Source organism: Maniola jurtina, chromosome 3, assembly GCF_905333055.1.
Source record: "Maniola jurtina chromosome 3, ilManJurt1.1, whole genome shotgun sequence".
Classification (NCBI taxonomy): domain Eukaryota; kingdom Metazoa; phylum Arthropoda; class Insecta; order Lepidoptera; family Nymphalidae; genus Maniola; species Maniola jurtina.
The window spans coordinates 14,162,048-14,179,607 of record NC_060031.1 but is presented as its reverse complement, the minus strand read 5'-3'; the positions used below and the strand labels follow the sequence as shown (position 1 = coordinate 14,179,607).

Here is a 17,560-nt window from a genome sequence, read left to right as displayed (position 1 = left end):
ATAAAAAATGTTTACGTCAATGTCAAAAAAATGACTAATCATAGACGAAGAACCATAGATCTGTGCCATAGAGTAAAAGCTCAATTCAAGTTAAATGCAACGAAATATTCAACGGCGCGCGGCGGCGCGGCGGCAGGTCAACAACCCAAAGTGTCACTGTCATTTTCATGAGAATAAAAATAAACAAAATTAAATTAAATAAAAAGCCTTATCAATAATAAATCCAATCAATTCTTCATAAATGAAGCTTCTAAAGCCCAGTTGGGTCAATCACGATGGTAAGTTAATGCAGAAAGCTGTTAAAAATTCAATTTTATTGTGTTGCATTGTTTCACACAAACATGATTGTTTTACTGTTATAATTTGATATTTTTCAGAGAAACCAATATTTTCTGTGGACATACATCCCACTGGGAAACGTTTCGCGACCGGGGGACAAGGCGGAGACTCCGGCCGAGTGGTCGTTTGGAACCTAAACTCTGTTCTATATGAGGAGGTTGAAGTGGACCCAAATGTGCCGAAAATGCTCTGTCAAATGGATAATCATTTAGGTTAGAACTTGCTTTTTATTTTTCAACGGATAGCCTTAATATATATGCTATAGCTTCAAAGCTATTTCAAATTTAGTACTACTGTACTTGTACTTTGGTATTTGATTGATTTGGCAATGTTACCAATAAATAAATAAATAATTTTTCAGAATGCAAATTTTTATATTCATGAATGAGTATGAATCTACTTAAAGACTAAAAAAGTACTAGTAATACACTTGCTATAACTGTTCTTTAGCCAAGAATTGACTCTTTAGTCAAGTTGTGTCTAATTAATTATTGATAAAAATCATCACATAAACTATATACTTATGTTTATATTTGTGCATTGTACATTCAATAATTCATTAAAGCCTCAATAGCTCAACAGTTATTGGAGTGGAATGAAAACCGAAAGGTCGGAGGTTCAAACCCCACCTGTTGCACTATTGTCGTACCCACTCCTAGCACAAACTTAACGCTTAGTTGGAGGGGAAAGGGGAATGTTAGTGATAATTAAAATGATTAATATTCTTTTTTTTTTTTAATTTATTTATCATTTATTCCCCAGCTTGTGTAAATTGTGTGCGGTGGAGCAATGGTGGGCGGTACCTGGCGTCTGGTGGGGACGACCGGCTGGTGATGGTGTGGGGGCTCAGTGTAGTAGCGGGTGCCACGGGAAAACACAAGGCAGAGACATGGCGGTGCTTGAGCACATTGAGGGGGCATGCAGGTACTTTACTGTACAATCTAAAAGAAGAGTATTCTCATTAAGAGATGTGCAATGACTGTACAATATGACAGATGTCACCAATTGAAATTGAACAAATTGAAAATGTCACCAGCATTAAATACCTACTTAGTACTATTTAATACTTTTGTACAAATTATGTAATTTAAAAAGTTCCCAGTCATTTTGACCATCCATGCAAGCTCAGTATTGTGCTTTTGTCTCTGCACTATAATGTACCATCTATTTGGTACCTATAAGTATTTTTTTCTAGATTCTTAAGGCATAAAATAAAGATTGTATGAGCATAAAAATGTGCATCAGAATGACTACAAATTACTAGATTAGTGGTAAAAGATCACCATAATTTAATACCTATTTATGCTAGTTGAATACATTATTTTATCTAGATTTTTAAGGGGAAAAATGAAGTTTTGTAGCAAAAAACTTGATTTGATTCTGTGATTTCAGTTTTGTTCTGATTAAGAAGACAGATTGCGAGAGGAAAGCAGTTTAAAGGCAAGGGCTTATACTTGCACTTCACACTAATATTATAAAGGCGAAAGTTTGTATGTGTGTGTGTGTGTGTGTGTGTGTGTGTATGTTTGTTACTCCTTCACGCAAAAACTACTGGACGGATTTGGCTGAAATTTGGAATGAAGATAGATAATATCCTGGATTAGCACATAGGCTGCTTTTTGTCCCGGAAAATCAAAGAGTTCCCACGGGATTTCAAAAAAGCTAAATCCACGCGGGCGAAGTCGCGGGCATCGGCTAGTAGAGACATAATTTTATTTCCAGGTGATGTACTAGACTTAGCGTGGTCACCGCTGGACAAATGGTTGGCGAGTTGCAGTGTCGACAACACTATCATCATTTGGAATGCAGAGAAGTTTCCAGAACTGGTCTGTGTATTGAACGGACACACTGGCCTTGTAAAAGGTGTTGCTTGGGACCCTGTGAGTTACACAGATATACACGCATATACACTGCGGGCGTCTTGATGATTTAGTTTACATTTTTATAATTTTTTTTAGGTTGGTAAATACCTAGCTTCCCAATCGGATGATAAATCATTGAGGGTGTGGAAAACCGCCGATTGGGCGTCGGAAACCATCATCACTGAACCTTTTGAGGAGTGTGGAGGTAATTATGAGAATCACTTGTTTACTTAAGTGTTAATATACCAACCAAATAAAAAAATTACCCTCAAATAACTATTACGAATACGTGCGTAAATGTATGTCAGTGAAGGCGTGCATGAATTAGTGCGTGCGAAAGTTAGTATTTTATTAAATTGTATAGGTTTTCGCTTCATTGTAGTCAGACATACTTGTATATTTCTATATTTGCGGGTTCGTTAATGTAGCCTGAATAGCTCAACCGGTAGAGGAGTGGACTGAAAACCGAAAGGTGGACGGTCCAAACCCCGCTCGTTGCACTATTGTCGTACCTACTCCTAGCACAAGCCTGACGCTTAGTTGGAGTGGAAAGGGGAATATTAGTCATTTAACATGGCTAATAATTCATTGTTTAAAAAAATAAAAAATAAATGTAGGTACATATTAAAAGTGCGTGCATGTTCTTTCTGAGAATCGTTTATATCTGTGAAGTGTAAACTCTAAAAAAGAGGGTTAATGTTGTGATATCTATCTGGTCAGGTACAACACACGTACTGCGCCTATCGTGGTCCCCAGACGGTCAATACGTGCTCTCTGCTCACGCGATGAACGGCGGCGGGCCCACGGCGCAAGTGGTGGAGCGCGAGGGCTGGCGCTGCGACAAGGACTTTGTGGGCCACAGGAAGGCCGTCACCTGCGCGGTAGGTGGCATTACTGTATACTTGTGTACCAGTGTTAATCTATCCTGGGCCCCGGATGGTCAGTATGTGATATGAGTCACGTGATGAACGGCAGCAGACCCACGGTGCAAGTGGTAGAACGCAAGGGCTGACGCTGCGACAGCCCTTGTGCTTGTGGGCCAGAGGATGGCCGTCACATGCGTGGTAGGTGGCATTACTGTATACTTTTGTACCAGTGTCAGTCTATTCTGGGTCCCTGCTAACGATTTGACCCGATCTTCAAGGTTTCTTTTTTAGTTCTTCAATGGTGATTCCAATGGACAGTTATTTCGGATAAAACTGGCTGATTTTAGCTTGAAGGCAGAGTAAATTCCACTCTGATTCCCAAGCTTAACTCTTCGCTATGGCGTCGCGCTAAGAACCAGCGAAATTTTGAATTGGTTCTTGGGATATTGTGTCTAAACGGCCAGCAAAGCGTGGCATCATCGATAGAGGTTGTATATCGCCTTTACAGAACTTATTTAGTTTTTCTTTTTAAGAAAATAGTGAAATACTTTTTGACTTATTGAAAGTAAGATATTAATCAAAGTACTTATTTCATTGACTTATTATGATTTTTTGTATTTGTATTATTTTTAGAAACGCTCTAATAGTTATTTGTTGCAAGTTGCAAGGTTTTTTGTTTTTTGTTCCTCGAGGGCATTATTTTGAATACAGATTGAAGGCTTCTAAAGTAGAATCCGGAGCGTAGAAAGAAATCCAATATACGCCACCCTGAGAACAAAATATTTTGGTCCCAAGTGACATACACTATTTTTTTTATTACAACTACAGTGCGAACGCGGACGAATCACAAAAAGAAACCTTCAACTCCTGTAAGGACAAAATACAACTTTGTTCTCGCTATCAATGCCAATTTTCGTTTTTTGAATAGGTATGATGAAAAAAACAACATAATTTTGTTCTCGCTATACCAGAATGCCGTTTTTCGTTTTTCGAATGTTGAAAAGTAACATATTTTCGGTGGTCAACAGCGTTTCAACAGCAACATCTTCGTGAAGGAAGGCAAGAAGTGTTGCTGCGCCGCAGTGGGTTCACGCGACCGCGCGCTGTCCATCTGGCTGACGTCACTCAAAAGGCCACTCGTGGTTGTACACGAACTTTTCAGCGACAGCGTATTGGACTTATCCTGGAGTTCTGATGGTAAATGTCCTAATTTCAAAGTTTTCCAATAAAATTGCTGCTTTTATAAACGTTTTCCAATAAAATTGCTGCTTTTATATTTTGCTTTTCAAACCACTTTTGTACTTGTAACTGTGAAAGTGCAGTTTTTTATAATCCCATGTGAACTTTTTGATTTTTCCGGGATGAAAAATATTTTAGGTCGCTTCTTAAAATGTGTTAATATTGTTGTAATATATAGGTATATGATTTGTGTTTTTTTTTTTTTGATTGTTATGTTTTATGTACGCATTATAATTGTTAATTGTAGAACCTACGGGAGTGACATAGTCTCCTTAGACTAAAACCCCACCAAAAAATAAAGAAAAAAAAAAAAAAAAATTTATACCTGTTTCCAAAATGTAATATATTTCTGTGCCAAGTATAGTCAAGCTAAGGTGCATGACACGGATCTGCCCGCGAAATTCAAATTTAATTTGGTTTTTCGCAATTTGTAAACTAATACGACAAAGTAGGTTTATGGCACTTTAATTGCGACAATAGCAGTATCATCCTCACAGGTGTATATAAAAATCTTTACTTGAAAGTGTCCAGTTTAAGAAATTAGTTATAGTATCGACTAGTTTCTGAGTAACTCATGTCAAACTCATTATTTTGACAAATTTCTTAAATTGAACATTTTCATGTAAAGATTTTTATGTAATCCTGTGAAGATGACACTGCCATTGTCGGAATTAGAATACCATAAGCCTGCTTTGTCGTATTTATTTACAAATTACGAAATACCAAATTAGATTTGCCGTACCCGTATCATGCCCCTTAATATAGTCAAAATATTCAGCCAATCGTAACGCGTGTTCGCTATTGGTTGTTGCCTACGCGCCATGTTTTGTTTCGCACACCATGAGCGAGATAGCATGAGTATCTGTTGCTTTTGCATTTGAAATCTTAACGTCAAACAATACTTCATTGGTTTTCCTTCGGTTTTAGTAGACGTTAGGTTCCACTTTTCTGCGCAAACGAAATTTGTCTAGTATACATCTATCTCTTTCAGGTTTAAATCTTTTAGCATGCAGTTCGGACGGTACCGTTGCGTGTATACAATTCACTAACAAAGAAATTGGGACACCGCTCACTATAGAAGAAAAGGTAATAATACTCTGTCTATACTCTATAGAAAATCTTAGAATTATACCCCAACTAAATAACTTGGCGGTTTGAACACTCAAACATCTTTATTTCTAAAACTATACTATTAAGTACTAATTGTATAATAATAAAAAAACCGGTCAACTGCAAGTACACGAAGGGTTCCGTACCATCGTCCAAGAAATAACACTTTATGGTTTTCGAAATTTTCCTTAACCTACCAAATTTCATAATTCTATACCCTGGACGGTTTTGGTTTTGAACCCCTTGACGTGTCATGACAGACAGATGGACAACGAAGTGAGCCTAAGAGATTTTCTCTAGATATACGGAATCCTAAAAATAGTAGATGTGACTTATGCGCGGTTGAAGTAAACTTAGTAGTAAGAGCTTTTGACCTATGACATTAACTACTTGTTACCATCTCGATAAAAGATGGCGGCCGCAAAACAGCTGATCTGATTGGCGGCCATTTTCGACGAAATGACGTATGAATGTAACTTCCGTCCGAAAAAAGGCTTTTATTTATAGAAAGTAAAACGCGTCAAAACATTAGACTTTATACTTTGACATAAGATTTATTTACACCTTTATTACCTGTTATTTCCCAAAGCCACCATGATCCAAACTTTCTGTGTTTGGGACAATATGCAGAGAAACTTCAACTTCTCAAGCAATTAAAAATTAGTGGTGTAGAATAGTTGCTATAGAGTAGGTATAGAGAGTTTACGAAACTTATTCTAAAATTTTTCTTTACAGAACTCCTTTTACGAGAAAATATATGGCAAATGTTTGGCCAACGAATCTGGTGGCGATTTGTCTTCCAACTTATTGGTCGAATCTCATGAGATACTGCTGGCTCGGGACAAACAGGAAGCTAAGAAGGAACCTCCCAAGGATGAGACCACGCCCAAATGTGATAAAACACAGGTAACATTCTACAGAGTGTAATTAGAACGCTAGCAAAACTTAGTGCTCTTATATACTACCTAAACACAATCCAATACTAAATCGCTAATCACCAGTGATTTAGTATTTATCAAACCCGCAATGTATAACGTGCAAAACTATCTGTGCAACGTTCGTTGACCTCGCGTCAGCAGATGTTTTATTAGTAATACATTGCGAACGTCTAAATATGCCGGTTTTAAAATATCTTTTATATACTGTTGAGCACTGGTTTCATCTCGGAATGAGAAGGGCTTAAGCCATAATCCACCATGCTGGCTAAGGGTGGATATACAACGGTCAAACACATTTGAGAACGGTTATACTTACTGATCATAGAATAGTAAGATTTTTTTAACAAAAAAAAGAGATAACAATATTGGTTTCTTCGTGCTTGACGGCTTGTCTGAGCACTGCACATTCCTCTATCATAAGTTTAAAAATATTTACGCACAAAGTATGCGGGTAGTTGTAGTTCTAGTATAGTAGTAACAATAAAAATACAAATATAAAATATAAAATCACTACAAAACACATTGTAGGTAGTTTCTAAAACATGTGCCCGTAAACGAGTACCGAGCCATGCCAAAATGCACCATGCCACACAGCACCGATCTCGATAAAATGACTTCACAGTTTGTTTTCTTTCAGCTTAAACCAGTACTAACGCCTTCGCCCTCCGTGTCGCGCGACACCCCGTTACGACCGATGGACCGACAGATCGAGACCAGGACGTCGGACGGCAAACGACGGATAACTCCTGTCTTCATCCCCCTCACTAGCGTTGATGCCAAGTATGACCATCTTTTTGTTTCATCTTAGTATCTATTCTATGACTAACTTTGAACGCTGGATCTGTTGCGCATAACTTGCGCATGGATTTGTTGCAATAATTTGTGTGCATTGCGCAGAAGTAACGGTCGCGTTACTTCCATTCGAATTAAAATGTCCACCAAATAGAACACCTGTTTAGAAGCTGCCATCTTTTATCAGACTTATTTTCAAAAATGGAATCCTGTGCATGCCTACTTTAATCGCGGGTAAAGGTAACACCCACTACTTTTGTTTTTGGTTCTGCTATAAATTAATAAGTATAAGCTAGATAACTTTTTCTATTGAACTTTATACGTACGGGACTGCATTTTTATACTTTAATATTCAAAGTTATAGGGTATTGTAAACTACCCTACCTCTTCCTAGGTTATAGCGCTTTAATCTTTGAATGCATCGTCACTCACCATCATCATAGAGTAAAAAAGTATTTGCCTCGATTTTTCCAGCGAATCCCTAGGTTCTCAACCGGCTACGGAGAGTTGCTTCAGTACATCGTCTCAGAGCAAGTCGCGGATCCGAGTGGAGAGGCGTGACGACATCGTCATACACCCCAACGTGAGCAACCATGCCACTGCCTCGAGGAGCGACAAGTATGTACGCACACGTCGCCTCAGAGCGAGTCGCGGATGTGACAAGGATAGATATATTTACTGCAGTGTACTGAGAAAGAGATGACAATAAACCAAGATTGCCCGCCACAAATCAAATCAAACTATCTATACTAATAAATAAAATTGAAGTCTATCTGCGATTTCGAAATTACTAACTATGCTTATTTGAACTGTACCATAACTGAATTAGACGTTTTCAAAATTGTTGTCTGTCTGTATGAACGGGGTAATCTTCGGAACGGCTGAACCTATTTTGACGGGTCTTTCACAGATAAGTAGAGGATTAACCAGAGTAACATCGGCTCTTGTTTAAAAATAATCTTTGTTATTGAATAAAAGACATTTACTACAGGTAATTTTTGTGAATGGATTTTTGCAGTGGCCTAGATCAGCGGCTCCGCAAGCGCACAGCATCGTCCCTGCCCGGGCCCAAAGCGGACGAGTTACAAGTGAAGAGGTCCTGCGCTTCTCCCTCTAACGCGATCCCCAATGCCGCAAACGCCAGCCCCCTAGCTCCGGCCCTGCCCGCGCCCGCTTTGGGCACCGCCGGACCCGTGGTGCGCGCCGCGGGGGCTTTGAGGTTACAGGTACGATATATATAGTTCACATGCGCTTCTCCATACCGTTTGTACCGCCGATACAATAATTCTTTTATTTACGCAAGCGGTATGCCATCTTTTATACAGTTCCGTACATACAACGCAATGGTACGCGCTACGTCTACGCTTACGCAACGCTTAAGCAGCCTGTGTGAACGAGCTATAAGGACGTCTGGCAGGGGGTTGCCACGACACTAAGGTTGAAATCTGTAGAGCGCACTTTGACATTTTTTAGATTTAGGTTTCAGTTAAAACGAGACAGATTTATGTCAGCGGCACAATGCTGTCTCGTTTTAACAGTGTCTTAAGTGTGAGCAAAGTCAAAGTGCGCTCTATAGATCTCAGCCTCAGTGTCTGGCAGTGCATAACGTGATTTGTAACACTATTCGAACAAAATTAAAAAAAAAAACTTTATGCTTTGACGTAAGATTTTTACACATTTATTACCTGTTATCGCCCAAAGCCACCATGTTCCAAACTATAGTCGCTGATCGTTCCTCCCTGTGTTGAGGACAATATGCGGAGGAACTTTCAGCTTTTATAAAATAACGAAGGTCTGGCATGCGCTGACTCCCTGTCTATTAGGGCCTATACGATTTTCCTATACATGTTAAATGTCAGTTTAGATTACGCTTAAAGATTTTGTAGCAAGAATTGTAAAAGTGTGTAAAAGTTTAAAGAGTGGCTGTTTCAGGTGGTAAATAAGGCGTGCAGCACATACTACGGGACGCTGTCCAGGCTGGAGCTGATCCCGAACAACTCGGCATCCAATGACCCCGTGTGGGAGACGTATTTAGGTATGCATATGGTTTATATTGACTAGATTTGTTGTGTACAAGAATCTGACGAGGATAAAAATTAGATTAACCTTTCAAGATACTTAATTAATAGCTTAACTTAACACTTTGCGACTTTGAATTCGTCCTAAACGACTATATTGGTTTGGAAACAAAATCTTAGAATCTTTGATTGCTGTCTTCGCTGTTTTCATCAGCAACCGGCTGCTTGTAACGTTCAGGTTTCACTTTTTAATCAGGGTCGCCGGTGACAAGTATCGCGTGCGACGCGCGCTGGGCGTGCGTGGCGTGCGCGGACGGCACGCTGCACGTGTGGGCACTGGCGCGCGCCAACGCGCAACGCGCGCTTCCGCCCATTGGTGAGTTTATGCATCGATGTATACGTATGTATGGATATGTATAGTCATGCGTAATTTTAAAAGAAATCCAGTTATTAAAAGGCCGCGAATTGCACTTTTATTTCTGTTTATTGTTTTTCGTTCTAGTATCACACTAATAATATTATAAAGTTTGTGTACATGTGTGTATGTTTGTTACTCTTTCACACAAAAACTAATGGATGGATTTGGCAGAAATTTTTAATGGAGATAGATTATACCCTGGAAAAACACACAGGCTACTTTTTATCCCGGAAAATGAAAAAGTTCCTACGGGATTTTTAAAAATCTATATCCTCGGGAAAGTGCATCGCGAGCATCAACTAGTAATCCATATGTAATTATTTTCTTTCTTAGTGTACTTTTCTTTTTTTCTTAGTGTACAATAGAGTTTTCATTCATTCATTATTGGCCATTGTTGTTTCCAGCGTTGACATCCCAAGCAGCTAAATTAACATTGTCAGGCGACACACTGGCCGTAGTGACGACGTTTGCCACACTGGCGATATGGGACCTCGCCACCGCCTCCTGCGTCATACGACCTCTGTGCTTCAGGAATTTACTGTCACATGGGGGTAGGTTAACAAATATACTATGATCACCATCACGTTTTACATACATAAATCTTTATTCCCAAATAAATATTATTATAACACTCCAGATAGGCAGGCATCAGTATAATATATTTATTATAATACTGAGTTCACACATTTGTAATATGGGTAGTGATGTTTGCGGAGTGATCCTTCTGTACCGTGGAATGTACCCACTTTAAGTATTGTGATCAAGCCATGTAATGTGAATTATTAAATATTAATTATTTATTATTTGTATTTAACACTCTTTTTTTCGGTATTTATTAGTATTTAAATCCATTTTTAATGTTTCAGTGACAGTAACCGGCTGCTCGCTGTTAGAGGACGGCAACCCCATGATCTCACTCAGCAACGGAAAAAGCTTTATTTACTGCAAGAAACTATGTGCTTGGTGAGTACAAAATATTACTTACTATTATTGACATGTAGGATTGATAGGTCATGTCTGTCCCAGAACCGACGGCCGATGGGGAAAGTGGAGACTGCGGTCTCCATTACCGGTAAGTGCAGTGTAGGATGACCTCTAGCTGGCTGGAACGATGATCTGAAGAAGATGGTGGGAAGTGAGTGGATGAGGAAGGTGGAGGACCGTGTTTAGTGACATACAGGTTGATGGAATAGAATTAGAGTGGCCTTACCAGGGCTGCTCGAGCAATTGACTGCAGTTGAATTATCAACTGTTGACAGTTCAACTGCAGCTGACTGCTTGGAGCGGCGCGACTGCTCGAGCGGTCTTGTGAAACAAAGATAGTAGTTCATTAAGCGTGTAGGAAGCTGAAGTGGTAACGGGCGGAAAATATAGTTCTATAGACGTTCGAGTCCCAAGGTTCATAATGAAAATCAAAGTCAGGATACTAAACGCGCCCAGGAATCTATTCGGAGAAATCGGTTCTGGAATGGTGACCTCAGCATTGGCAGACCTTTCGATTTCTCCATTTCTTCGAGATTTCTTAACCGATTTAATTTTTTTTTTAATTGTTATTTTCAGGGTAGTATGGTCAGACGCGGGGGACCCCGTGCGCCGCGCGGGTGGAGGGGTGGGGCCGCGCGCACCCAAACGCGCGCCGCGACCGCCGCCCGCCCTGCCCACGCCTGGGTAAGTTTGGTTGCATAGTCACGCTTACCGCCAGCGCCGGCGGTAAGCGTGCGGGACACGAGACTGATATTTTATTTTATTTTATTGAAAAGGCACACAAAACAGGTTGTAACTAAAAATGGTCCAAACATAAAAACAAAAGATACTAATCTAAGTGACAACCCCTAATATGTGTACACAGCAATACTATACCTAAATAAATATGTACATTACACAAGATGTACACAGAATTTTTAAAATGAAGGCTTAATAGAAATTTACAATAATATTTACAATATAAAATGGTTTTAAAAAGGTTAGTTTTTATATCGTTTCATACTGAAATTGAACTGCGCGATACTAAACTAGTTTCATAGTTTTGCGCGGGTCATCAGCGCAATTACAACAACCACCCTAAGACTTTTCCGACTCCCTCTCTCTCCCTCTACATCTAGTTGCTAACCCGGGCTGCCATAACTTGAGTCGTCAAATGCATTTATCACTGGTTCGGAATGCCTTTCCTACATTCTATGTACCAGCAAGAAACTTGGCGGTTGATCTTTTTAAACATTCGATTTACAATATTTCGGAATCGGTGGAGCGAGCTATAGTGAAATCCACGCTTTTCTGTCATTTACATAATCTTCGATTGTATTTCAGATGTTTTAAACTTGTGTAAAGGCAAGTATGAAATTGATTGTCACTGTAAAATTATTACCATTCCTAGTTAGTTTCTTAGTTTTATGTACCTATAGCCTATTTTATTATTATTGTAATCATAATAAAACAATTGCAGAAAAAATAGATTATTTTTATACTCTTTATAGTCGTGCGAAAGCGCTGTCGGGCGCGGCGCGTAGCTGGCTAGAGGCGCAGGTGTCGGCATGCCTGCATCTGCGACTGGCGTCCGACTACCGGCACTGGCTCACCGCACTCTTCGAACACTTACTGCATCACGGTATGTAAGAGCTACACTAGCACTTGTCGCTCCAACAACTGTGCAACACTGCAATTTAATAACAGACAGCGCCATCTATGATGAAATTTACTTAACATATTTTTTGGTCGTGATACTAGTAAAAAAAAACCCGCACTACTACACTAAAGTTTTTCTGATGTAACTACGAATTTACGGATTTCAGATTTTTCCTTTATTTGTGCTATAAAACTTCATGATTTTAGGTCAATGGGATTTTGATTCCTCCGAATTGACAGACACGACAGTCACCGAAAACGAAGTGTATAAGGTTTCTTTTTCCCTTTTGAAGTAAGGAACCCAAAAAATAACATTAATTTACCATCTTCCACGCTGCCTGTATTTCAAGATTTGCTGATGACTAAATTGACATTTTGAACGTTTTCGAAACATCAAATTTAAAAATAACTCATAATTCAAAAGTTATAGAAATAGTTATCAAATATCACTTACTCATTAACCGTACCTTGCGAGCATTATTCTTCTTATTTCTATATTTATACAAAAAATAATATTCCATCGTAGAATTTTCATACTTTTACAACATCTGATGCCTATAAACATTGTTCTTCCGTTTTTGCTTTTCTTTCAATTAAATCTAATCTAAAAATTAACATATAAAGCTACATATAGCTACGCATAGTCATAAACCTAAATATTTACAATAGAATAAAGAAGAAAAATATTTGATGCTTACAGGTACTGAAGAGCAGTTAAGAAACATGTTGGACGATATGCTCGGACCTAGCCATTGTACATCGACACCTAAAAAATGGCAGAATACGATATTGGTAAGAAAAATGCTGTATTAAAAATTTTATATAGGCACATGTAACGCGAAACGGAACGTCGTCGCGTCACTTCACAGCTCTCGTTCTGACAGGTATATGCCTGTCAACAACTATCTATGACACTCAACGTACATTGTTTTCATCCAAGATTGTTTTCTAATTTTTGTGTATCGGTCTCTCTGTGTGTCTGTGCGCTCTATAAAAAGGTGTTTGAAAGGCGCATTTGGAACCCTTTAAGTTTACAAAATCATCTTACACACATAATTATTATTTTTGGGGAATGTTGTTTAAGAAAAAAATTAAAAACTACAAAATAAAATTAAATTGATATAAAAATTACAAAAGGTTATTGCATCGGCCGGGAATCGAACCCGGGCCGCCCGCGTGGCAGGCGAGCATTCTACCACTGAACCACCGATGCTTATGAGGATGTTACCGAAATGAAGACTCAGAAAACTTGTAAAATGAATGTTTGAACATTCACTTTTACTTTATCGTAACTCGTTTGAATTACTTCGTCAATTTATTATTATTATCGAATACTAACATATTAAATATCGTAATTTAAAATTTTAAAACAAAAACTTATAGTTACAAAATTTTAAACATAGATAGTGCAAGAAACTTATTTATTTTAATTAAAACACTATGTTTCTACTTATGTTCATTATAGACTTTGAAACCATCCAACCGATCGATGTACGCCAAACTTTTTCATAGGAAGGCAATATTGCGAAGATGCTGCTACCACTAAAACAATGCAACAGGCACATTATTTTTTTTACCGTAGTAGCACACGCAATAATATTGTTTCTTAAACCTTTTCAGGGTATAAAAAAGCACGATCTTTTAGAAGAGATGCTCTCCCTGTTAGTGCGTCAGCTGCGGTGGCAGCGACTCTACACAGAATACAACGATCAGCTCAGCAGCCTCACACAGACCAGCGCTATGGTCAACGGGTACTAGCCGGCCACGCAGACGGGCTACAAACATTGCTGGCAATATTGCCCGGAAATTAAGTTTTTATTTAAATTAAAATTGTACCTTACTGCAAACCTTGCTGGCAATATAGCCCGGAAAAAATATTTCTTTAAAATCTGAGTGCGCGAGTCTGACTCGCATTTGCCCGGTTTTAAATGGATGATAAAAAGACAAGATCTTTTAGATTAAAATGTTCTCCCTCTTAGTGCATCAACTATGATCAATGAACCCTGCACTTTCATACTTGTGAGTGCTTCATATACGGGCTAAATTGTCAGCAATATTGGCTAGCAATAAATGATTGTAGCACTTTAAAAACACTTGGTAGTTGGCAGCTACTTTATAGCATAGGTGTTAAAATTGAATCTAAAACAACTAAAGGCTGTTGGTATTAATAAATATTAATGACACCATGATGCCCCCGACTTCGTCCGCGTGGGTTTAGGTTATTCTTATGGATTTAAATCCCATGGCAACGTATTTATTTTCCGGGTGAAACAGTAGCCTCTCAGTAAACTCAAGTATATCCGTGCAACAAGTGTAAATTAAAAATTTATAACACCCCGACAAGTGAAGGTTACAGTAACTAGAAAAGAGCTGATAACTTTCAAACGGCTGAAGCGATTTTCTTAGATTACAGCTAAGAACATTCTCGATCAAGCCACCTTTCAAACAAAAAAAAACTATATCAAAATCGGTTCATTAGTTTAGGAGGTACGATGCCACAGACAGATACACAGATACACACGTCAAACTTATAACACCCCTCTTTTTGGGTCGGGGGTTAAAAATAATGTCGATCTATTGCTGCTCCATTGTGGTATGAAGGACAAACCCACAAATCTTTCGCATGTATAATATTAGTATGATTGAATCAAAACATAAAATCGATGCATACCAACAAAAAAGTAGATAGTTGTTAAGAAATATATTATACAATACAATAAAAATTAAAATATGTCAAAAATAATGAATATATTTAAATGAGAAAAGACTCGCTCTGTAACTGCCGATTTTATTATAATTTTGTACGTACATTAAACTATACACATTACACATAGGTAAATAAAATTCTAAATAGTGCTAATTCGGTTTTACAGAACACTTTTTTGTTATTGCATGATGGCATGTTTTTCTTTTTTACCCGACTGCGGCAAAGCCAATAGGAAGGGTTATGATTTTAGCAGTCTATGTATGTATGTATATGGGTATGTATGTATGTGGGTATGTATGTTTGTATCCAGATTCTGTGTGTTCCACCGTAGCGCCTAACTACTGGGCCGATTTTGATGAATGAGGTGTCAATTGATTCGTCGTAATGGTCTCCGAGTGACATAGGCTACATTTTATACGAAAAAAATTGACCTGACGGATATTATATGAAAAAAGTGGGGTCTCCAAAAATTTTTTTGCTATTGTATCGAGTGGGGTGCCAAATGAAAGAAAAGAAAATTCTGAGTTCATAAATGTAAATGTACATTAAAATATACCAAGCGACAGAAAAACAATTTTACTATAATATTTCAGTGTTTATTAAGACGATCGCAGTCGGGTTTTAGTTTTCAACTTTATTTTTATAACTATATGTGCTTGCGCTTGACTGCAATCACACCAAGCAGGAGATGATGCAGGCTAAGGTGGAGCGCCTGCCCAGAAGGTGCCTATTCACTCTTCTTTTGAAGACACCAATATTATAGCTGGGAAAAATGAAAGCCGGAAAGGTATTCCATATTTACTTAGTAACGAGCGACCCGGCATCTCCATAGTAATACCGGGATATTTAGCACGAGATCAGAGGTGTTGAAGTTTTTTTTTTTGAAAAGAATATTAGCCATGCTAATCATGACTGATACTCCCCTTTCCCCTCCAATTAAGCGTAAAGCTTTGGCTGCTTATACTGTAGTGATAGGTTTGTGCTTGACAATCGTGCTTGAAAAAGCAATCTTGAGATCTAGGCTGGATCTAGGCTAGAAGATTCCTGTTCACTCTCGCTTTGAAGGTATTTAGGTGATATTTGGCAGAAAACACGGACCCTGGAAGGGCATTCCACGCCTTAGCGGTTCGTATAAGAAACGTTGAGCAAAACATTTCGTGCTAGTATATAGCTTTCGTGATAGTAGTACCTAGTAGTAGATTGCATGTTGAAATTAAATTTTTCTATCTTCCTTCTTTATAATGTTCCATAAACGGTTCTATGCTAAATGTACAACCGAATTAGCACCGCTGTGTGTAAGATTAAGTTGATATTTCGATAGGTTTGTTTGTGATTTTCATACTTTTTCTCTCATCAGCACGAATCCACTATTAAATCATTTGATTATTTTTTAAACTTTTTTCTGTAAATATTGGCCATATGATTGTATTTAGTTATTCTAAAAAGGGTTACTTTTACTATTTACCCCCGCTTCTTGTTACATTATTTGCGTCGTTTACACGTTTTTTTCGTTTATTAGGGAAAATAAAAAATATACCTGCAATTTTTTCTTTTATTAAAGAAAAAAATAAATTATACCTACCTACTTACTGCAATGTGTTCAGACATTGTGCCAATCTGTCAATAAATTGTGTTTGTGTCCGCCGGTACATCGATATAAAGAAAAATCAATCTTTTTTTTTTAATCTGGCTTTACTCTGATTAGCCAATGTCAAGTTTGTGATATTTTCAAGTTATTGAATTTATACAAGTATGGACTCCGTCTGTGCCGGCGCCCGCCGACATACGCGCGGCGCCCCTTTAGAGCGCTTCCCAGTCAGTTCCACCACCAAAAAACACCAACTAACACAAAAACCAGCCTCTCTTAACAAAAAAAACACTCCAAACAAGCACAGCACGCGCGCCAGCAAACGCCATCACAGACGAAGTCCAGAAAAATCAATATGATTTTAATAAAATAGTTTATAGGAGTATAACTGACTTGCCCGATTTCGCTCATGTGGAATTTCTCAAATTTTTAATAAGGATCTTTATTATAAAGAAAACCTCACACCAAGCATATAGAGTTCTAGACCTTGCAGTTCGAGCTGTGATATTTCAGTCAGTGTCTCCTTTTATACAGATAGTTCTTTTTTATATCAATGTGCATGTATTTACAACTAGTGTGTGATGGTCTTTAGTTATAAGCCACAAGACTGTAATAAAATGAAAATAATTTTACTCTCAATGTCTTTCAATTACCACTTATCTTTTCTGCCCTAATTGTAGAAGTAAACGCTTAAAGGTGGATGCGACGGGCCTGCCCGCGAAATTCATATTTTATTTGGTTTTTCGCAATTTGTAAACTAATACGACAAAGTAGGCTTATGGCACTATAATTGCGCCAGTGACAGTATCATCCTCACAGGTTTATATAAAAAATCTTTACTTGAAAGGGTCCAGTTTAAGAAATTAGCTCTAGTATCGACTATAACTCACAAATTAGATCGATACTCGAGCTAATTTCTCAAACTGGCCTTCGTTATTTCATAAAAGGTGAAAGTTTCTCCGCGTATTGTCACAGGCAGGATCAAACAGCGACTGGTTTTTTATAATTTGAATGCTACATCGCCAAGTCTGCGCCAGGTATTCAAAACTGGCAACGGCCCT

At 38.2% G+C, this 17,560-nt stretch overlaps 1 protein-coding gene and 1 non-coding gene across 2 annotated transcripts; one reads left to right on the top strand and one right to left on the bottom strand.

Annotated features, from left to right (window-relative positions):
- Positions 1-134: 134 nt before the first annotated feature.
- LOC123881007 (protein HIRA homolog) lies at positions 135-14,618 on the top strand. The gene is made up of 20 exons (XM_045929518.1): positions 135-278; positions 378-551; positions 1,102-1,263; positions 2,062-2,219; positions 2,298-2,406; positions 2,922-3,082; positions 4,096-4,264; positions 5,298-5,392; positions 6,152-6,322; positions 6,992-7,134; positions 7,621-7,764; positions 8,165-8,372; positions 9,079-9,181; positions 9,421-9,540; positions 9,987-10,133; positions 10,449-10,545; positions 11,143-11,250; positions 12,057-12,187; positions 12,905-12,996; positions 13,825-14,618. Exons 1-20 carry the CDS (start codon positions 242-244, stop codon positions 13,960-13,962), a joined length of 2,667 nt encoding a protein of 888 aa, XP_045785474.1. The 5' UTR covers positions 135-241; the 3' UTR covers positions 13,963-14,618.
- Trnag-gcc lies at positions 13,347-13,417 on the bottom strand. Its single transcript has one exon. It is a non-coding gene; the product is annotated as a tRNA-Gly (tRNA).
- Positions 14,619-17,560: the final 2,942 nt, after the last annotated feature.